This window comes from Lagenorhynchus albirostris, chromosome 10, assembly GCF_949774975.1.
Source record: "Lagenorhynchus albirostris chromosome 10, mLagAlb1.1, whole genome shotgun sequence".
NCBI lineage: Eukaryota > Metazoa > Chordata > Mammalia > Artiodactyla > Delphinidae > Lagenorhynchus > Lagenorhynchus albirostris.
In genome coordinates this window covers 71830829-71851151 of record NC_083104.1, presented here as the reverse complement: position 1 = coordinate 71851151, position 20323 = coordinate 71830829, and the positions used below count along the sequence as shown (strand labels likewise).

The following is a 20323-nucleotide window of genomic DNA, read 5'->3' as shown; positions in this document are numbered from 1 at the left end:
AACTGTCGTCTCTGGCTCTGCAGGCCCTGGGGCTTCATTTGCCAGACCCACCATTAGAAAGCGAGGATGAAGATGAGGAGGGAGCTATAGCATCGAGCAACCACAGCTCTATTCCTATGGACCCAGGTAAAAGAGCTCATTCTTTTATTCTGGAATAATAATGGAGGAAGGGAACTGGTTAGTGCCAGTAGAGGGAAATCACAGGAACACCCTGTTCCTAAAACAAGTTTGTAATCTAAGGTTTTGCAGACTTCAGAATCCAGGTGAAATGCTGTTCTTCTAGGCTGGGGGAGGATGGGCAGGCTTGCCTAGGAATAACAGGACAGATTCAGTGACCTCACTAGCCCAAAAGCTCTGGGTTAATTCAACGAATGGGGAGAGGAGCTGGTCTTACTGTTTCTACCCCCTAACTGGTCTGCCTGTGATTTCAGAACACGTGGAGCTGGTGAAAAGGACGATGGCTGGTATAAGCCTACCTGCGCCAGGGGTTCCTGCCTGGGCTCGGGAGATATCAGATGCCCAGTGGGAAGATGTGGTACAGAAGGCCCTCCAAGCCCGGCAGGCTGCCCCTTCCTGGAAGTGATCACCCTGAGAGTTGCCTTATCTCCCTGCATTCCAGGCCAGAACCAGCACAGGACTGAACACATCCTGGTTGTAATGTCCATCTCCATCCTCCCCATCTCCCTTCCACGTCAAGGCAAATCAGACTTCTTCTCAGAGACCCACTTTATTCAGTTCTGTACATATGGGGACAACGGTCCAAGCCCAACCCACCTTAGCATGTATCACTCTGTGGGGAATAAAGCACCCTATGTACACAGCCAAAAGCTGCACTGCCTGTGCCCCTGGAACCCGGGTCCGGCCCCCCCCCAGCCCCTCGCCCCTCCAAGGTTCCTGAAAGGGACAAGTGAGAGCCTGCCCAGCATCAGCACAAACAGGGAAATAAATAGGTGTTGGGGGGAGCCATGCTTAGGGCACTGCCCCCTGCTTCCTTCTTCCTAGCTTTGGGGACCAACAGCACAGGAAAGCAGTCAGCCCCAGGATGGTCCCTTCCGTGTCAGTGATCCCAGGGCTGCTGCTCACCAAAGAGGGGGTACAGGGTAGGGTGTTTGTTCATCCCCTTCTCTTGGTCCATCTGGGCCCTATATTCATCACCTACTGTCCAAAGCCTATGCTTTTCTCCTTTTGCTCTCCTATGTTGTCTTGATCAGGCAGGGGTAAGAGGAAATAATGCAGCCCCATCAGCCTGCACACTGCTGGGGCTGGGGGCCTATTTGTGCTGTTGGGGGTTGGCTCCCCTCCAGCTAATTCACTCCAGGGGCCAATGGGGTTTGACATAACTTTGGTGAGAATCATCTCCTGCTGCTCCCTATATGCCTGCAGGGGAGGGAGACAAGGAGGAGACACCTGGAGTTCAACTGGGGCTGCAGGGGAGAGAAGAGGAGCACGTTATTCCCGTGTGTATTTCTCAGAGCAGCCGCAGGCAGCTGTGGGATAAGGAGCAGGAGGGGGCCAGGCATCCCCAAGTTGTCTGAGCGCTGAGCATTGCCGCGCTCAGCCTGTCTGTACTAGCCGCGGGGAGGCATGAACACATTTCGGGGGAGAAGAGGGACCACTCTGCGGGTGTCCCCGCTTCAAGTGCCTCATCCCCCTCCCTAGAGCAGAGAGGCCCTGCCTTGCCCCAAGTCAGCCAGTGGGGAGCAGAAGGTGGAGGGCTGGGGCAGTGTCCCAGGGCTGAGTGGGCTGTGGCCCTGTGGTGGGAGGGTGAGGAGGTCAGAGCGCCTCCTGGCTGGCAGTTAGAAACTCTTCCGCCCGCTTGTGCGCCTCCAGTGCCTTGATGGTGTACACGTCCTGAGGCAGCTCTGACTTCCGCCGAAGCAGCACTTTCTCCTTCTTGATGTCCTTTAGCATCTGTGTGGGGATGTGCAGGAGGTGAGGAATGGTGACCAAGTCCCGAGAAATCCCACTGTTTCCTGCCCTGATTCCTTGGCTCTGCGGCTCTTGTCTCCTCTCCCTCCCCGGGCTGTCTTGTCTTTCTGCTCCCCGTGCCCTCCCACCTGCACGGCCTCTGTCTCCACCGTTCTCTTCAGAAGCTGGATGTCCTCTGCCGTGGGGGTCTCCGTTTCCATTGAGTACACAGGAGGCAGTGGTGGAGGCGCTCGGAACATGGGATACTGAGAGGAAAGGAGGCAGACAAGTGGCGAGAGCCACTTGGGAAGTATGGGGACCCTGTTTGCTTCCTGCCCCTCCTCAGACAAACCCTCCCCCAACCCAGGCTGGACCCCTCAGTTCAGGGCAAGGGCAGAAGCACCTCACCTGGGGGTTAAGGCGAGCTAGCTCCTCAATCCTTTGCCACATCTCTTCTCTCTCCTTCATTCGGAACCGGCCCCTGAGGGAACAAAGACAGGATTGGGGTGGGCTTGAGAGAGAAGCACAGGGGGCTGGTGTGGAAGCGGAACACCCCCAAGGAGAGAGAGACTCACTTCTGCTTCTCTGCCTTGTACTGTTGTGTACAGTCATCAAACAGCTTCTGATTCATCTCCATAAACAGCTTCAGGGCATTGTAGATCAGGCCATGGATTGTCCTGCCACCAGGAAGAAAGACGAGGTGTAAGAGGCCAGAGCCTGCCCTCAGTGCCGGGACCTCAGTTCGCTCTCTCCCACAAGGTGTCTGTGCTAAGAGCTTTCTCATGTACTACTCCCGTCCCACCAGCCTCTGTACAGTGTAAGCTCATCGCTCTGGCCAAATCACGTGACTTGAGATTGGCAGTTCAGGCCCTTTACAAATATGAGTCTGCCTGCCCATCCTTCCTGCACCCCGTGCTCCAAGAGCTCCCTTTTCCCCACTACCTCCTACTCTTCTAGCCCACACGAATGGCCTCCCAGCGCACAGCTTTAAACAGGAAAGCCTTTTAACAATGCTGGGATTTAATACATACTAAGAGGATCACATCAGCTTCCCACAACATGGAATTACATCTCCAAAGCTGCAGAATATCTGACCTCAAGAAGAGATGCGACAGAGGCCACTGCTCTGCTGCTGGGTAGCACAGATCTCTCACGTGGGTATCTTTTCTCCCCGGTCAGTCCCTCAAGGCCCTATTAATATGCAGTGGGCACCAGCCCCGCTTGCTGAGGGACCAGATGAGACCACTGGCTCTTGAGTCCATCCACACCCTCCCACATTCCAAAACCAGATCCTCAGTGCCCAGTGCCACCCCAGTTCCCTACTTGTTCCAGTGGCTCTTGGAGTTCCTGTAGAGTGCAGGGAACATGATGGGAAGGACTCGGGCAGCATTGTCACTTATCAGGCTCATGATGTACTCATTGTTCCAGTAATAGAGGGCACGCTCTGCCACCTGGTGGGGACAGGCGAGACTCGGTGGGGACATGGCTCGCTATGCCGAAGACCCTCCTCAGTTTTCTGGGAGGCAGGGGCTGGGATGTTCTGGGTCTGGGTCTCACCTGGAAATGGGGGCTGGAGACACACTTGGCAAGCTGGCGGAAGAGTGGTTCCATCACTTTGCTGAACTCTGAAGGTTCAATGACATCCAGAATCTCCTCTAGCTCATTCAGGAACATCACCTCCTTGGGGCTGTGGGTCTTGGGCCAGAACTTGAGAAGGCCCACGATCACCTGCGAGAAGAGGAGGACACGGGAATAAAATTCTCACTCAACACCTGTCTGGGTCTCCAGGAAGCCACCCTGCCCTCTCCCCCCAACCCCGGTGGGCACAGCTTGGGTGGCCTCAGCTAAGTGCTCGTGTTTCTCCGGCTTGGATGCTTCCTAGGTGCACAAAGGTTTTACTTCTCCTTTAGAGAGGAAACCATGCCACCTGTCGGGTTACATCGCCCGTGAGTGCTTGCGGCACCGCTCGATAGCTGCTGCTGGCAAGTGCTGCTGACAGGGAGAGCAGCAGGGGAGTTACCGGCTGGGGCCCAGCAGGGGAGTTACCGGCTCAGTGAGGCTGCTTTCCTTCTCCAGGAACTGTACCACGCAGTACGCCAGCTGCAGAAGGTTGAGACAGAAAGGAGGTGAGGTGCAGGGCTCAGAAGGTCACAGAGAGGTCGGTGACAGAAACCAGACCCCGGAACAGAAGGGGAGGCGTGGAGAGGAATTCTGCCCCCTGCTCCCTCTGCCGCCCCATCACGGCTGGAATGCTTCCCCTTCCCTCTTTTTTCTGCAGCCAGGGCCGGGGATCAGCAGGAGGAAGGCCGCTCACCTGAGGGTGGTAGACACTCAGAGACTTGACCTTGTGAAGGGGAAGCAGGACACGGATGAGGAACATCTTGTGCTCTTCTTTCAGGGGCAAGGCAAAGCCATTGATGATGCTGGGAGTTAAGGGAGGGTTGTCAGGACCAAAGGGCCAGGTCCAAGCTCAATGCATCAATCCTCCCGACCTTCTCTAGGCATGTGTGCCCCCGCCCCACCTCTCACCTGCCCAGGATCTCCAGGAGCTCGGCAATCCCATTGTGATGCTCCGTCTCATAGATGAACCTGAGGGAAGAACAAAGACTCTCTTGATAGCCCCTGATGCCCCTCCAGCATTCTGTGGAGTCCCGCCTACCACCCTTCTCCCACCCCATCTTAGTGAGGGGCTTGCTTTGCTCCTGAGCCCAGGCTCCTGGCCTCACCTGTAGAAGATGTGGTTGATCTGCCTACGGATATAAGCCCGGAGCCCCAAAAACTTGCCATAGATGCGATGCAAGATGGTCTTGAGGAAGTCCCGCTCTCGAGGGTCCTCACTGTCAAACAGGTCCAGGAGCTGGGAGCAAGCGGGAGGAGAGGCGGCAGTGAGGCAGGAGCCGGGGAAAGCCAGGGCTGCGGTGACTTGGGTCCTGGCCAGAGGAAGCCCTCTGAAGAGGGTGCGTGGAGACAAGTCTCTGGGAAGAGTGATTCTATTGCACTGCTCTACCCCAGGTGATGTCTGGGAATACGTGCTGCATTCCCCATTGGGTGGGGCGGGGGGTAACAGTGTTGCTTTTTTGTTTCCTTCCATTATGCTGGAAGCTTCTTATGGACAGAGTAGGTTTGTTTAACCCCCATGGTCAATTTGCACCAGACACAGCTGAAACCCAATACAGTACCTATATTCAGCAGAAGCAAAAAGAGCAGCTTGGACTGGAGTCAGGGGACGTGGGGCTAGAGTTCATGGACTGGAAGGAGGGGAAGGCAGGAACTTCAGGGACTCACAGCAAGGACAAACTTCTGGTCAATGTACTTCTTGGCTATGTTTGGCTGGAAATCGGGAGACTCAAGGAAACGTAAGAAAAACTCGTACACGAGCTGCGGGGGGAAAGGAACATCACTTAGGGGCATTCCCCAAGGACTGGGAGAGCCCCCTTGCTGCAGGGCTCAGAGTGCCCCACTGCCCACAGCCAGGCCCCTGCCCTCTTTGCTCTGGTACCTGGAGATGTGGCCAGGCGGCCTCCAGGGTGGGCTCATCTTCCTCAGGGTCAAACTCGGCCCCAGTGGGATTTGAGGAAGGTGGCAGCGTCCGGAAGAGGTTCACTGAAAACTGAGGGGTAGGGAGGGCCCAGGTGAGAGCTCTCTGGGCAGGTCTGGGCTTTTCCGGGGCCCCCGTCCCTGCCCGCTTTCCCCTTTCCCTGTGCCTACCATAGTGACGGCCTCAGGGTAAATGGCCTCGGTGACAACATCGCGGCTGTGGGTGATGTACTCCACCATTTCGTTGAGCCCCGCCCGCTTCACCTCCTTGAATTTGAGGTCACTGAGTGGGTCTGACACAAAGTCAAAGAGGACGCAGCACTGGCGTAGCTTCTGGATAAACAGCTCCTCCCGCTCCTGGGTTGGTGAATCTAGGGGCGGATGGGCCATGGTCAGGTCTCCTCTGTGGTCCTTCACTGCTATGCCCTGCTCACCTCGCAGGGCATTCCCCGATCCCTTCCTGCCACCATCCTGCTCCCCTGACGCCCACCCCCAGCCCCAGCGCAACTCCCCCTCACATTCTCTAGAGCTTCCACCCTCCCCCAAACACCCCCAAACCTCCATTCTGCCAACACCCACTGTCCCCTAGGTCTGATGCCGCAGCCCTCTTGACCTTTCCCAAGTACCTTTCAGGGCAGGAAGCTTCTGCAGCTCCCGGTTCTTGCTGAGGTTGAAGCGGGAGGAGCTTTGCCGTCGCTCCTTCTTGACAATCTGGGGCCCCCCTGAGTACTTGATTTTGCTGAGCTGTGTGGGGGGCGGCGTGCTGTTGCTAGGCCGCTTGTTGGATGATGGCGGCTGCGGTGGTGGCTGCGGTGGCGGCTGCGGCTGGGGCTGGGCCTGGTCAAACGAGCGAGTCACTGGAGTGCACTCGCCAAGCTACGCTTCCCACCCCAGGCCTGGCCCACCGCCCAGCCCCGGGTCCGTTTATGCCTCTATGGGCCTGGGCAGCAAGCAGCTGCCTCCCGCCCCGAAGGAGCCAAGACCAGGGTCAGACATAACTGCAGGACGTGGTCCTGGAAGGGGGCGGTCTAGAAGGCGTGTCTCCCAAAGTGACGCCCGCTGCCTGTGCATCAAGAGCCTTCAAAAGGCTCACTCCCGTTCCTGAACAGGCAAAGCTGATTGATGGACTGACAGTGACAGAAGTCAGACAAGTGGCTCTCCTGCCGGGGAGGGGGTGGCAGCGGTGTGGGTTGGGGAGATGCGGGTGGTGACCGAGAAGGGGCACGAGGACCTTTCTGACTAATGGAAACATTCCGTATCTTGACCGAGTCTGGGAGGTGGTTCATAGCATAAACATATGTAAAAATGCATCGAGCAGTACAGCGAAGATTACTCTATTTTATCATTTACTGAACGTGTGATAGTCTTCAGTTAAAGAAACTCCTCCCCATACCTCAGCAGTTTAACTACTAGAAATATAGATTAAGCGAAATCCTAAATATAAAAAAGGCTTTGTGCAAAAACACTTTTTATGGTCTTATTTATAATGGCAAGTATATAAATACATGGAAATCATGGAGTTAAAATTATGTTTATGAAAACTATGTACTAAATGTAATGATACGTGATTCAGCTGTGAAAAATGTTTACACAGTCAGAGTAATTTACCCAAAACGGGTGATAAGTATTCTGAGAGGAGGGGAAAAGTCTGCACGGAGGTATAAGACACTCGGGCCTTAATTTTCCACGTTAGGAAGTCAAGAGATATCTAAAGCTCACAAATTAAAGGGAAAAAAAATCAGTAAAAGGATCTCGTTTGGAGGTATAAAAGTCAATCTGCAAGCAAAGAGTTAGGAGGTGAATGTGGTTGCCACGAAACAACAGGAGAAGAGGGGCTGGCGACAGGGGCTGCCCTGCTCATTACAAGCCTGAGAGTATTATCTGACCTTCTGAACAATGCACCTATCACCACGCTGATAAAAATTAAAAACAAAACAAAAAGAGTAAAACTATGGAATGAGAGAAAATTGCTTCCTATATGCTAAGTTAAATAAGGATAATACAAACCTGTATATCAAAATGAGCTCACCCATATTAAAACATGCACAGAACCCAAAATCCAGTTAAGAAAAAGAAAGAACAAGTGCATTGTGTTCATGACTATCTCCTGTAATGACAGAATGAGACATGACTTTTTCCTATTTTCCTAAATTTTTTACAAGCTGACACTGCTTTTATAATGGAGAAATAGGGAATGCCCTGGCAGTCCAGTGGTTAGGACTCTATGCTTCCACTGCACGGGGCCTGGGTTCGATCCCTGGTCAGGGAACTAAGATCCTGCAAGCCACACAGCACGGCCAAAAAAAAAAGGCAATATAATGGGAGAAATACAGCTAATTTCCAAAAGTTACTTCTTTACTTCCTCCCAGACACGGGTGTCAGAGCCCCACGAAGCCCATTTTCAGAAGCATACAAACAGGTGTTTGCAGGGCTGTCCACTCATAGGTACTGTCCAGGTAACCCCCTGCTGGGAGAGGGGAGAGGCTGAGCCACAGGACAGCCCTTCCCCCCAACCAGAGAAGAGACTGCGACAGGACCAGAGGAGTGAGGTCACGTCCAGCCGGGTCCCCACACCACAGGAAAACTGCCCTCCTGTGCTCACACCTGCCATCCCCGCCTCCTCTCCAGCCCGCTCCATAAACTCTTACTTCATAAAATAAGAATGGGAGAATACGAAACTCTCTGGGATAAGGGGCAAGGAGGAAGACAAATGTTATGCTTTGTACGCTCTTGAATTTTTTATAGAAACAATTACGTCAAGCTTGTGACCTATCTGGGGGTCAGAGGCAGGAGAGGAGCGCTGGATCCAGCCCAGGGCAGGCCTTGGGTTCAGTGTAGCTCATTACCGCTTTGGCCATCTGGCCCTCTCCTCCTCCTGAAATGAGCCCCAGACACCAATTTGACTAGGGGAATGCAAAGAAGTGGGACAAGAGCAGTCATCACACACCTCCCTTGCCATGACTACACTCAACCAGTGTGATTTTTCTGGTTAGACAGTGCAAGGCACCCTGAAGTCTGGGGTCTCTCTTCCTGTATACGGAGGATGGATCACACCTTGGTAGAGGATGAAGGAGAGGGGCAAAAGGCCAGGGGGCCAGAGCCTGGTGTGCATCAGACTCTCCCCATTTCCCTGTCGCAGGAACAACCCAATCCTTATCAGTGGAGCTCAACAGTCAAGGGCACAGACTTGAGCCTGACTGCCTGGGTTTGACTACTGGCTCTGCCATTTATTAGCTGAGTAACCTCCAGGAGGTCATATAGCCTCTCTGTGCCTCATCTGTAAAGTGGGGATGGCAATAGTACTACCTCACAGGGTTGTAATAAGGATTTAAATGAACAGTATATGGCACACAGAAGTGTCTTATAAGCAGTATCTTCTACTATTGTTGTTGTTATTATTATTATTTCCCATCCCTGGATTTTAGGAATACAGCCTGGAAATTCCTGAAAGTAGCACACCTCAAATGTTCCTTAGAGTTTATTATCTTTCTTGTTTTAAAATGGGGGAACCCAGGGAATTCCCTGGCAGTCCAGTGGTTAGGACTCCGTGCTTTCACTGCTGTGGGCCCGGGTTCAATCCCTGGGTGGGGACCTAAGATCTCACAAGCCACATGGCGTGGCCAAAAACGTAATAAAATAAAATGGGAGAACCCAAGAAGGCACTGCATCTTTCAAGACCCACCTTCTTCCAAAAAGCCTTCTCCAATCACTCCAGGACTTGCATGTCCACCCTCCACCCTCAACCTTCTGACACTGCTTATCTGTTCCATTGGCTCTGGGATCATTCCCAGTGACACCTCTTGATCACTTTGCTCATGTGTCATCTCCCCACTAGAAAGCAAGTCCCTTTAAAGCCAGGACCCTGGTTTGTGCCCCTCTGGGTCTCCTCAGCACTGGCACTGACACCTAACAGGCATTCAGTGAACGACTGGTTATTTGATTGATGGGGGGACAGGGCGGGTGGGGGACACCAAGCCCAGGCCCATCTCCATAGGTCCCTCCTGTCCTGACCGGGGACCTTCAGAACAAAGCCCTGCACAGTGGTGGGAGCAGAGTGGGAAGGAGAAACATCAGAGATACTAGGCTGAGGGGCTCAGTGGCAACTGAGGAACAACACTCGGGAAAAATATGTCTCTCTCCATCCTTCCAGATAAGATGCAGAAACCCTGCATCTCCATGAATCTCGCACTTAGGGGACATCCAGAGAAAGGAGGCCTTCTTCCCAAAAAGGGAAAAGCAAGACCTCAATTTTCTCTGCTAACGAGCAGAGGGTTGGACTAGATCAGTAGTCCAAACACTCTCCAAGTAAGGTGTTTTTGTTTTTGTTTTTTGCAGTACGCGGGCTTCTCACCGTTGTGGCCTCTCCCGTTGTGAAGCACAGGCTCCGGACGCGCAGCGGCCATGGCTCACGGGCCCAGCCGCTCTGTGGCATGTGGGATCTTCCTGGACCGAGGCACGAACCCATGTCCCCTGCACCGGCAGGCGGACTCTCAACCGCTGTGCCACCAGGGAAGCCCCCAAGTAAGGTTTTAAGAAAACAGAGATTGCATGGCTGAAAATCCTAGTTTAAAAAGCCACCCAATGAGTTGATGCCTAAGGTCCCTTCCCCTTCAGGATGGCATTATTGAAGGCTGGGGTGGCCGGAGAGCAGCTGAGCCGGCTTAGTCTGCCCCGCCCCCAGCCCACCGGGCCACCCTGGTTTTATAAGGACCATTGGCTCCCAGGCCCCAGATACAAGGAGCAGCTGAGAGACAGCTGGGCCGGCCAGCAAAGCCCTGGAAACATACTTGTCAGAAGGGAGTATAGGTGTGTGCCGGCAACTCACTTCACGTTCAACCCTTTCTCCTAAAAGCTCTAGCTTCCAACTTCTCCTTTATTGACCTGGGCTGGAGATGAGAGGCAGCTGCATCCCCAGGAGAACCTTCTGCAGCCATCAGAGCATGGGTGGACACGGCCCAAAGGCAAGCTGGTGACCTGCCTGCTCCCACTTCTGAGACTCCACAGTGGCTGTCTCCTCTGCCTGAACAACCGTCTCCTCCCACTTCTAAACTTGCAACAGGATCCAAACTCCAAGAAGCCTTCCTAGATTCAGGCCTCCTGCAATCCAGTGGGGCTTTTTTTTAAAATATAAATTTATTTATTTATTTTTGGCTGCATTGGGTCTTAGCTGCTGCACGCAGGCTTTTCTCTAGTTGCGGTGAGTGGGGGCTGCTCTTCGTTGTGGCTCGTGGGCTCTAGAGCGCAAGCTCTGTAATTGTGGCGCACGGGCTTAGTTGCTCCGCCACATGTGGGATCTTCCCGGACCAGGGCTCGAACCCGTGTCCCCTGCACTGGTGGGCGGATTCTCAACCACTGTGCCACCAGGGAAGCCCCTCCAGTGGGGCTTTGAATTTATACACCACCCTCACACTCAGGAGACTGCAACTATACTTGCCCACTCTGAACCAATTCCATTCCAACCTGACCCTAACACAGACACCGGTAATCATTAAACCCATATATTTAAACATAAAGTAGGACGTAGAAATATAAGTTAAGCACTATAGAAGGTACTGTAGTAGAAAGACGAAAGATAAAATTATCAGTGAAAAACGCAAAGATTAATGTTATAGCTTTTGCATAATGAATTAACTAGCTGAGTGAAGATCATTTTAGTTTCAAACCCTGAAAATCAGAGAGGCATTCTCTCCTATATTGACACCTAGAGCACTGTTGGGTTGGCCAAAGAGTTCATTTGGGTTTTTCGTAACAGCTTACAAAAAAACCAAATGAACTTTTTGGCCAACCCCATACCCATTCTTTTTTTGTTGTTGTTTGTTTGTTTGTTTTGTTTTTTTCAGTACACGGGCCTCTCACTGTTGTGGCCTCTCCCGTTGCGGAGCACAGGCTCCGGACGCGCTGGCTCAGCGGCCAGGGCTCACGGGCCCAGCCGCTCTGCGGCATGTGGGATCTTCCCGGACCGGGGCACGAACCCATGTCCCCTGCATCAGCAGGCGGACTCTCAACCACTGCACCACCAGGGAAGCCCCCCATACCCATTCTTAATTCATTTATTCAATAAACATCATGCTACGCATTAGAGATTAAAAAGGGAATAAGACATGGCCCGTGCCCTCGAAGAGCTCAAAGTCCAGTGGGCAAGACACGAAAGCGGCCATTAGTACAGGGCAATGCAAAACCAGAGCGCCGCAAGAGATTCAGGAACTCAGAGGGCTGAGTGACAAACTCTGCCTGAAGAATCAGGGAAGCCCTCCCTGAAGAGGTGACTTTTGATTTGTCTCTTAAAGGATAAACACGGGTTTAGGCAAAGAATGAAAAGAGAGAGATAAAGCAGTCCAGGCCAATGGGATGACACCAATAAGAGCCCTGAGCCACAAAAGGCTTGTCGGGTTGGAAGATGGAAAGTCCAGAGGGGCTGGAAGAACAGGGCAGGGCCAGCCCAGGAGGCCTGAGGCTGCATATTTGAATTTGTGAGCAATGAGATGCCAAGAGGGGCTTTTAAGTAAAGGACTGATAGGACCAAAAATGTTTTTAGGGTAACAACTCTGGCTACAGTGATGTCAGGCTGAAGTGGGGGAGACCAGGATCGTTTCTTCCTCCCTCTGTCCCTGTTCCCAGAACTCAGGACAGGGCACAGCACACAGAAAAGTCCACAGCACTGAAATGCTTTTTCCAAAGACAGGCCAGGAAAGACCCCTGCCTTGTAGCAGAGTCTGACCTAATCTCTCAAGGCTCCTTTCCATTCTAAGACTCTTCTAGAATCTTAGAACCAGTCTATTTGGTCATTAAGAACACGGGAGCACTGGCCACAGACCTGGGCTGAATTCCAGCTCTGCTATTTTACTGCTGAGTAAAAGCTACTTAACATCACTAAGCCTCAGTTTCCTCTGTAAAATGGGGCTGATGATGATAACAGACGACCTCAGGGACTGCTGTAGAGATTAAGTGAGAAGATTATAAGATTAAATGCATGCGTACTTAGCACAGTGCCTGGGACAGACTGTACTGGGTTGAACAGTGTCCCCCCAAAATTCACATCAACCCAACATCTATGAATGTGATCGTATCTGGAAACAGGGTCTTTGCAGATGTAATCAAGTTAAAATGTAATCAAGTTAAAATGGATTTAGGGTGGGCCCTAAATCCAACATGACTGGTGTTCTTATAAGAAGAGGGAAATTTGGACACAGAGACAGAGGCACAGGGGAGAACGCTGAGCGAAGACGGAGGCAGAGATTGGAACGATGGTTCTACAAGCCAAGGAGCAGATCGCAGAAAGCCACCGAAGCTGGGAGAGAGGCGTGGAAGAGATTCTTCCCTAGAACCTCAGAGGAACATGGCCTGCTGACACCTTGATTTCAGACTTCTGACCTCCACAGCTATGAGAGAATAAATTTCTGGTATTTTAAGCCACCCAATTCATGGTAATTGCTTATGGCTGTCCTAGGAAACTAATACACAAGTAACTGCTCAATAAAATAAATGTTGGCTGCTATAAATTATTAAGATCAGTTGGAAAGACTGGCAAATGCTTGACACGGGGTAAGTTTGGCTGTAAGAACCCAAAATTCTTGACTAGAAAAAGGGCAAGGGAGGGATTTCCTTGGCGGTCCAGTGGTTAAGACTTTGCCTTCCAATGCAGGGGGTGCAAGTTCGATCCCTGGTCGGGAGCTAAGATCCCACATGCTTCGCAGCCAAAAAAAAAACAAAACATAAAACAGAAGCAATATTGTAACAAATTCAATAAAGACTTTAAAAATGGTCCACATCAAAAAAAAAAAAGGAAAAGAAAGAAAAAGGGCAAGAGAAGGACTGTGACAAACAGCTTTTGATGACCTGGGCCTCACAGCCTGGCCCCCAACTATTCCATGTCCCACTGCCTGGGGCCACCTGGGTGCATTTCTGCAAAATCATGGAGAATTCCTGCAGCTGCCTCAGACAGGTGAGCCCTGAGCGGCATTTCATAAAACAGAGCCCAAGGTGAACACGACACTCTCCTCTTCCAGAGGGCGGTGGAGAAATCACAGCAGCTGGTCTCAGCTTATTTCTTAAGGTGCTTGAGCCTTCGTTTTCCTACCTATGAAAGGAGACGTTCCTTCCAGGTCTAATTTGAAGTTGGTTTGTTTGCTCATCCATTCACTAATGCATTCAAATGCTGGTGCTTCCGGTGGGCCAGGCCCTTCGGTGTGAGCGAGAGCCTCTCAGGAGCTAAGTGTTAACACAGGAGACAACTGACACACAATGAATTCCCACGGAATTGTTTCATCACAGCTGTGGTTAAGCACTGCCGTGGAGTGATGCTGGGTACCAGGGGCCCTGACCGCATCCTGGGCATGGGGATGGGGGCAGGTGGTCAAGGAGGGCTACTTCCAGGAAATGACAGCCAATCTGTCTAGTAACTGAATGAGCAGGAGGGAGTCAGGCAGAAGGCAGGAGTGGCCCCCCAAGCTATTCCTTTCTGTGCCTTTAAATCCTGTTTCCAAGTCTCTTGCTGCTTTGAGTATCAGTTGCCGGCTCCCGCCACCTTCCCTGTGGGTCCCACACATGTCACGGCTCCTGAAGGGGAGACTGAGCCCAGAGGGTGTGCCCTCCAGAAGCATCTCCTGGTGATCTCCTGTGAACCAAGGGCGTCAGCACACAGGTGTGGGGAAGAAGCAAGCGCCTTCCCTCAGAGGTCACAGTCTGGGGGAGAGAAACACATCCGGGAACCAACAGTGCCAGCACTGAGTGGCCAGGACTGGCCTAGAGACATGTTCAGATGCCAGTGCATGTGCAGAGGAAGGAGGAATTTCTCTTCTGTGGTCCTCAACTCTCACGTCTGTAAGATGGAGAAAACCTACCCTGCTTCCTCCCATCACTCAAGTGAGGGTAAAATGATGGTCGCAGGTGTGAAAAGTGCTTGGCTCTCTTTGGAGGTGACAGGGACCAGAAGCATCCAGAAAAATCCAAATCCAGAGTTAACCCCAACCAAACACTTTTCAATCGATCTCCTCTCCATGACCTGCCCCCAATCCACAAGACCTGCTCAGAATTAGACAGCTCCATTTCCTGTTCACCTCCATCCCTCTGAACAGTTTAGCACAGGAGGGAGGAAGCACAGAAAGCAAGGATCACCAGCTTCCGGGTAACACAGGCGCTCGCTCAGTGTGCTCCCAGGACCGTTCAGCATCCAAGCATCCCACTGAGCACACGCCCAAGCTTCCACGGACACACTCTGGACTTCCTTAAGTCCCTCCACCCCCCGTGTGCTCTCTGCTTGCCATTTATTGCTTTACAGCCCTAGATTGCCAAGCTGCGCTGACCTCTGCTCATGCCTGTCCTTCAGCAGCTCCCGTCTGATCGGGACCAAGAGAGGTGTGCCCAGCCCTGCCCGACTCAAGGGCATCAGCCACTCCCCACCCCTGCCCCACCCAGAGCTACCCTGAAGTCACCCCACTGAGCACCCATGTGCACCCGTGTACTTTTCCCTCCTCCCCAGGACTCAGTGCCCCTAGCTTCTTGCCCTAAGAAAAAAGGAATTCTCAACACTTTGGTAGACAGAGAATTGACTTTCACAGGAATCCCTGCGGAATCGGAAAAACTGGAGGGCTTATTTGGTTCATAGCCGCCAAAGGGAAAGCCTGCCTGGGGGCAGCCTGGATGGGCTGTCCAGGCCCCTCCCTGGCTATGAAAGTATCCTTCCCTTCTGCCCCAATAATCTCCGGCCCCCTGAGATCCCCCACCCCACTGGCCATCAAGCAGGTGGAACTGGCGCCTGCACCGTAACTAGGGCTATGCCCACGTTCATTACCTCTTCAGCGCTCTCGCCACCACCATCCTTGCTCGAGCTGCTGGGCTTGGCCGCGCCTTTGGCAAGCTTGGGGGGCTCCTGAAGGGAGAAGACGGAGGTAGAGTTAACAGATGCCAAGGAAGGGAGAGGCCTCATCCTCATCCCTCAGGTCTCTGTTGTAATTCTCCTCCGTCCAATTGAATCAATCAGTCAATCAGCACCACTGAGCACCTACCTTAAACCTGGGGCGGTGGGGTGGCAGGTTGGGGTACACAAAGGGAGATTCAGTCCCTCAAAGGCACCAACGAGTTCAGAATCTGGTTAGGAAGACAACTCTAACACACATAATCCAGCATGACCATGCTCCTTCACCTCACAAGGCTGTTTATGCCTTAGGCCTCGGTCAAGTAAGAACCAGGGTGACGAGGCTCAAGGGAGAAGCAGCATGGAAGAAGCTGCTCAGACTGGCTTCTGGCTAAAGCGGGCAGAGGGGGCCTGAGGCTCTCATGCTGGAGGGAAGGGAGTCACCACTCTACCTTCGAGGCCATCTGGAAAGACCTGGAAGCCTTTTTAGGATATCACAAACAGCACCCAGACTAGAAACTGCTACTGGCATAATCAGTGGGGCCCAGGGATGCTAACAGGTATAGGAATCGTCCCAAGAACGCCTCGGTAGACAAGCACAAGGACAGGGATGGCGACAAGGCCCAGAATTGCTATAAAGAATGAGCACTAGTCCAAAGTCTCCCTTGGGAACCTGGCTGCTGGCTCAGAGCCCTGGCCTGCCCAGCATCTCTTCCTATGCTTTGGGCCAAAAAAAAGCAACTGCCCAGGGACAGGATGAGGAAAATGTGAAAAAGACTTGGGGATTTAGGTCTGACTGCAAGCTCAACACAAATCATCCATGTGCTGTGGCTGCCACGGCAGCTCATGTGACCTGCCATCCAGTTAACAGACCTGTGCAGAGTGCCTGGCACCAGGGGACGTGGAAGTGCCCCGTCCTTGGCACTGATGGGGCCATTCTGGAGGATCTGGTTCAGTCCAGAGCATCACACTTTGGGAGGGACAAAGACAAATGCTAGGTTTTCTTCGGGGAATATACAACCCATAGAGGGAGTAGATTCAAAAGCAGGTCCTGAGAGCCACAGCTGCAGGAACTGGGATAGTTAACAATGGAAGGGAGGAGTCATGGCGGGTGGGGGAGCAAGAGGGATCTTTACGAATAAATGAAGGGCTGCCATGTGGACTAAAGACGCAACTTGTTCTATGTGGATCCAGAGGCCCAAGAGCCACGGGCAGAAGTGGCAGGAAGATAGGCTGAGGCTCCAAAGAAGGAAGACTTTTCTCCTGGAGCAGCTGCACAGAAACCAGCTGCCTAGTGAGGCTGTAAGCTCCCCAACCCAAGAGCATTCAAGCAGAGGTGCATTCATGCCTCCTCCAAGGCATGATGCAAAAGGGTCCCGAGCCTTAAATGCAGATCGGATCGGAGGACCTTGGAAATCACTTCTAGCTCTGAGATTCTGCCACTTGATAGCACCTGAGCCCCTTCAGTGAGAAGTGTTAAATCCAGTGATTATACCCATGGGGGCAAAAGGATTTCAGGGAGAAGAGAGCTCTGCGTAGGCTGGAGCAGGGGGAAGGCTTCGTGGGGGTGGGGAGGCAGGAAGCCGTTCCCAGGTGTGGAGCAGCTCCAGGCAGTCATAGCAGTGGGAAGGAGCCCTGTGCTCTGGGTGGCTAGGCACTCTCCCAGGGCCCACTGACCAGGTGGGGCACACTCACCCCTTGCCGAGGGGCCAGCGAGTGGTGCAGAGTGTGGGGTGGAGAGGAAAAGGATGAGGGGGGGTGCAGGCAGGACGCAACACTGAGGTGACCGTCTGCACATACCCCAGACGTGGGCCTCTCGGACAAAGCTGGCCCATCTGCACCCACGTCTCACCTCTCTCCTTGATCGTGAGCTCCTTGTTCCTTTTTGTACCCCTCCACCCACCCTGCAGCACTCAGACATATCTCCCAGGCAATGTGCAGAAGAAAGATCCCGGCTGCCTGGGGGGTGGTGTTGGGGGGTGGGCATGGGAACCAGGCCACCACCCTTGCTCCCTGGCTCCCGCAGAGCAGGTGAAATGCACGCACTTCAGCCCAGCCCAGCTATCCAGTGTTGCATGGCAATGTGGTTTAGAGCCAGCCCTGTGTTCCTGGCCCAGCTCTTACTGGCTATACAATCATGGGCAAGTTAACTAGCCTCGCTGAGCCTGTTTCCTCACCTATTAAGTGCTGACAATCAAAGTACCTAATTCCCTTTATTTTTTTTTAAATTTTTAAATTTTAAATTTTTTTCTTTTTTGTCTGTGCCGCACAGCATGCAGGATCTTAGTTCCCCGACCAGGGATCGAACCTGTGCCCCCTGCAGTGGAAGCACGGGACGACTGGACCGCCAGGGAAGTACCCCTAATTCCCTTTAGCACAGTGTCTGGCACATGAAAAATGAAATGTTAATCAATGTTATTACTATTATTATGAACAAGAAGAGTATGGGAGGGCGCAGAGGCACGCCACCATCCAGAACCTAAAAGAGAGAAGTCTTAGATCAGAACATGAGGGAAGAGGAAGGATGAAAATCTCCCCAAGGATTGACTCAGCACTCATCCATTGAGCACCTACTGTGTACAAGGAGATGCCAAACCAAAATGGAACTTAGTTATTATCTCAAGGGGGAAGAAAAGACTTGTCTACAATTAATTCCAGTCCAAGGGAACACAAAAGGGCCATAAGTGACCTACCGAGTACTCTGCAAATCCAGGGGAGGAGGGAGAGCTCACGCCCAACTAAGGGTTCAGGATGGGCTTCAGGGAGGAGGCCATGTGGTTAGGCCAGGCATGGGACCAGCAGAGATGAAGGAGAAAGGGGAGAGGTGATGGATGAGCAATACAGACCCTCCATCCCCACCTCCTCTCTGCCCCCACCCCTTTTAGGCAAACCCCAGTGACATCGTCAGGACTTGTCCACCACTGAAGGAGGCCAAATGCAACTAGAAATCAAAAGTGGAAAGTTAAACCTTAAAGGGGATCAGAGATGCCTGGCCCCATGCAAACCAATCCTTCTCATACTCTTTCCCAACCAAACACTTAACACCTGTGGTCCTAGCAAGTCTTAAGAATTTTTCTTCTTCTTCTCAGTCCTCTAGTAGATTAAGGCTTTCTGTGGATGGGACAGTATCTGTTCCATCAGACTAACAACTACAGATCAGTGAGGACCTCACCAGCTTCCCCTGAACTGCCTTGCTCTCCACACTCTTTGTAGGAGCCCTTCAGCCCCTGGTGTGGCTGACTTTTGTGTGCATCACCTACTGCTAAGCTGCCCAAACCACCTCAGCATGCCTGCTCCCCAAAGACACAGGGCCTGGGTGGGGCACCCAAACCTGCCCAGCTCAGCACCCAAGGAGGTTCAGTGCCTGCTATACCACCACCAACTCAACACTCAGAATCTCAGGCCCTGAGAGGTTATGGGGACAATCCAGAATCAGAGCTGCCTGGCAAATCTCCAACAGCCCCAGGATAGGGAGTTTAACTGATAAGGTCAGAGATGGCAGCCCAGCAACCCAGCCAATCAGAGGGCAAATGAAAGCAAGACACCTCTGGGGTCATAAAGTGGGTGAGCAGAACACCAGGCCAGAGCTAGCGCCCATCATGAAGGACCAGCCCCAGGAAAGAAGAAGCTGGGGGAGGCTGGAACTGGTATCCTAGCATCCTCTGTGTGAGTCTGTACCTCAAAGGAACCACACCTCTGAGTCAGACATCAGCAACAGCAGGAAACAGAGGGTAGGGAAAGACAGGGATGAAGAAGAGGAGAAGGCAGTTCGGAGGTAGAAGAGGAAGGCGAAAGAAGGCAGCATCAAGAAACAGTCTGTGTCAAGACAACAAGACAAAGGCAAGGGTGTCCAGGGGTGGCTGCCCTGTGGAGTAAGAAGGATAGCTAATCTGATAGTGAGGGCAGATTCCCAATTTGAGGACAGTGTGGCCCAGGAAAAGCAGAAACCCAGCACTGGTACAAAAAAGGAAAAATGCAAAGGTTATCTTCAATTAGGAATAAGGGGAGTAGCCTGTCCAGATTAGGAAAGGTGACTGGTTGACGATGAACCTGGGAGTGGGTTGATGCCTGTTAGAGGGGCTTTGGAACAGAGGAGGCCTTTAAGTCAGGAGACCTGATATTACAGCTGGGCCTCCAGCAGGCTGTGTGACCTTGGCCAAGTCCCTTTCCCTGTCCCCCTGTCGGGGCTTCAGTCTCCTCGTCTGTATCACTAGGGATTGCACTGAATGCGCTCAGACACCCTGACGTTCCGAGGTTCCATCGGCAGAAGGAAGGGCTCAGTCCTGGTTTACAAGTTTGTGTGTGAAGGAAGAACTAGAGGGAGGGGTCTAGGCCAGATTCGGTGGAGGAGAGAGAAAGCAGAGCCGTTCTAGGTCAAGGAGCCTGGCAAGGAGGGAGAAGGGGCTGTAGGGGACGGTGGAGAAGGCAGGCCCAGGCCCAGGCCCAGGCGGGTGGGAAGAGGAGGGAAGAGAAGGGGCTGCGCGAGGTTGGAGAGGGGGCTTAGTTCTGGAGGGAGGTGCAATCTCAGATAAGCGGCTGTCCCAAACGGCAAACGGGTGGGGGATGGGGAGGTGATGGGGAGGGGATGGGGGCAGAAAAGGCAAGGGAGTAACCTGGGAGTGGGGCAGGATCTGGAGGGAGGAGGTTACCCTGGGCCGGGGGTCGGTGGAGGGAGGTGCATGTCGGGGGACTCTACCCCGGACAAGGGAGGGAGCTTTCTCAGCTGCGGCACAGGCTGGGGGTGCGACCAGCAGCCGGGGCGGAGGGCCGGCCCCGGGAGTCCTGCGGGGGCCGGACGGGAGGGTCAGTCCGGGGCTGTCCCGGGCCTGGCTCGGGCCCCTCCCAGAGCTCCGCACAGGCCCCGAGGCGGAGGCGCGGGGAAAAGGGCCACGCTTACCTTCTCCTTCTTCAGTTTATAGGGCATCTCGGCCCGTCCGGACCCGGTCCGGCTCTTGCGGCCCCGCTCCGGCTCCGGCTTTGCTCGGCCGCGCTCGGCCCGCTCGGCTTCTCTTCGCCACCGCCTGC

The 20323-nt window shown here is 53.1% G+C and overlaps 2 protein-coding genes across 7 annotated transcripts in view; one reads left to right on the top strand and one right to left on the bottom strand.

Annotated features, from left to right (window-relative positions):
* MEA1 (male-enhanced antigen 1) overlaps positions 1-827 on the top strand; it is a 4027-nt gene extending 3200 nt beyond the window's left edge. For all 4 annotated transcript variants that reach the window (XM_060162937.1, XM_060162939.1, XM_060162938.1 and 1 more), the window contains exons 3-4: positions 24-126; positions 432-827. In XM_060162937.1, coding sequence (XP_060018920.1) covers positions 24-126; positions 432-583 — 255 coding nt within the window. In that variant the 3' untranslated portion in view covers positions 584-827. The remainder of the gene's footprint in view (positions 1-23; positions 127-431) is intronic.
* Positions 705-20323, bottom strand: PPP2R5D (protein phosphatase 2 regulatory subunit B'delta). 3 transcript variants are annotated; one of them, XM_060162932.1, is made up of 16 exons: positions 20196-20323; positions 15236-15313; positions 6072-6282; positions 5617-5816; positions 5408-5518; positions 5194-5286; positions 4635-4765; positions 4438-4497; positions 4223-4331; positions 3955-4008; positions 3466-3636; positions 3232-3359; positions 2484-2585; positions 2317-2389; positions 2058-2174; positions 705-1911 (listed from the first exon to the last, which is right to left on the bottom strand). In XM_060162932.1, exons 1-16 carry the CDS (start codon positions 20220-20222, stop codon positions 1774-1776), a joined length of 1803 nt encoding a protein of 600 aa, XP_060018915.1. In that variant the 5' UTR covers positions 20223-20323; the 3' UTR covers positions 705-1773. The 3 variants fall into 3 exon arrangements, with proteins under 3 accessions (XP_060018915.1, XP_060018916.1, XP_060018917.1); XM_060162933.1 differs by having other exon boundaries at positions 2079-2174; XM_060162934.1 differs by lacking the exon at positions 2058-2174.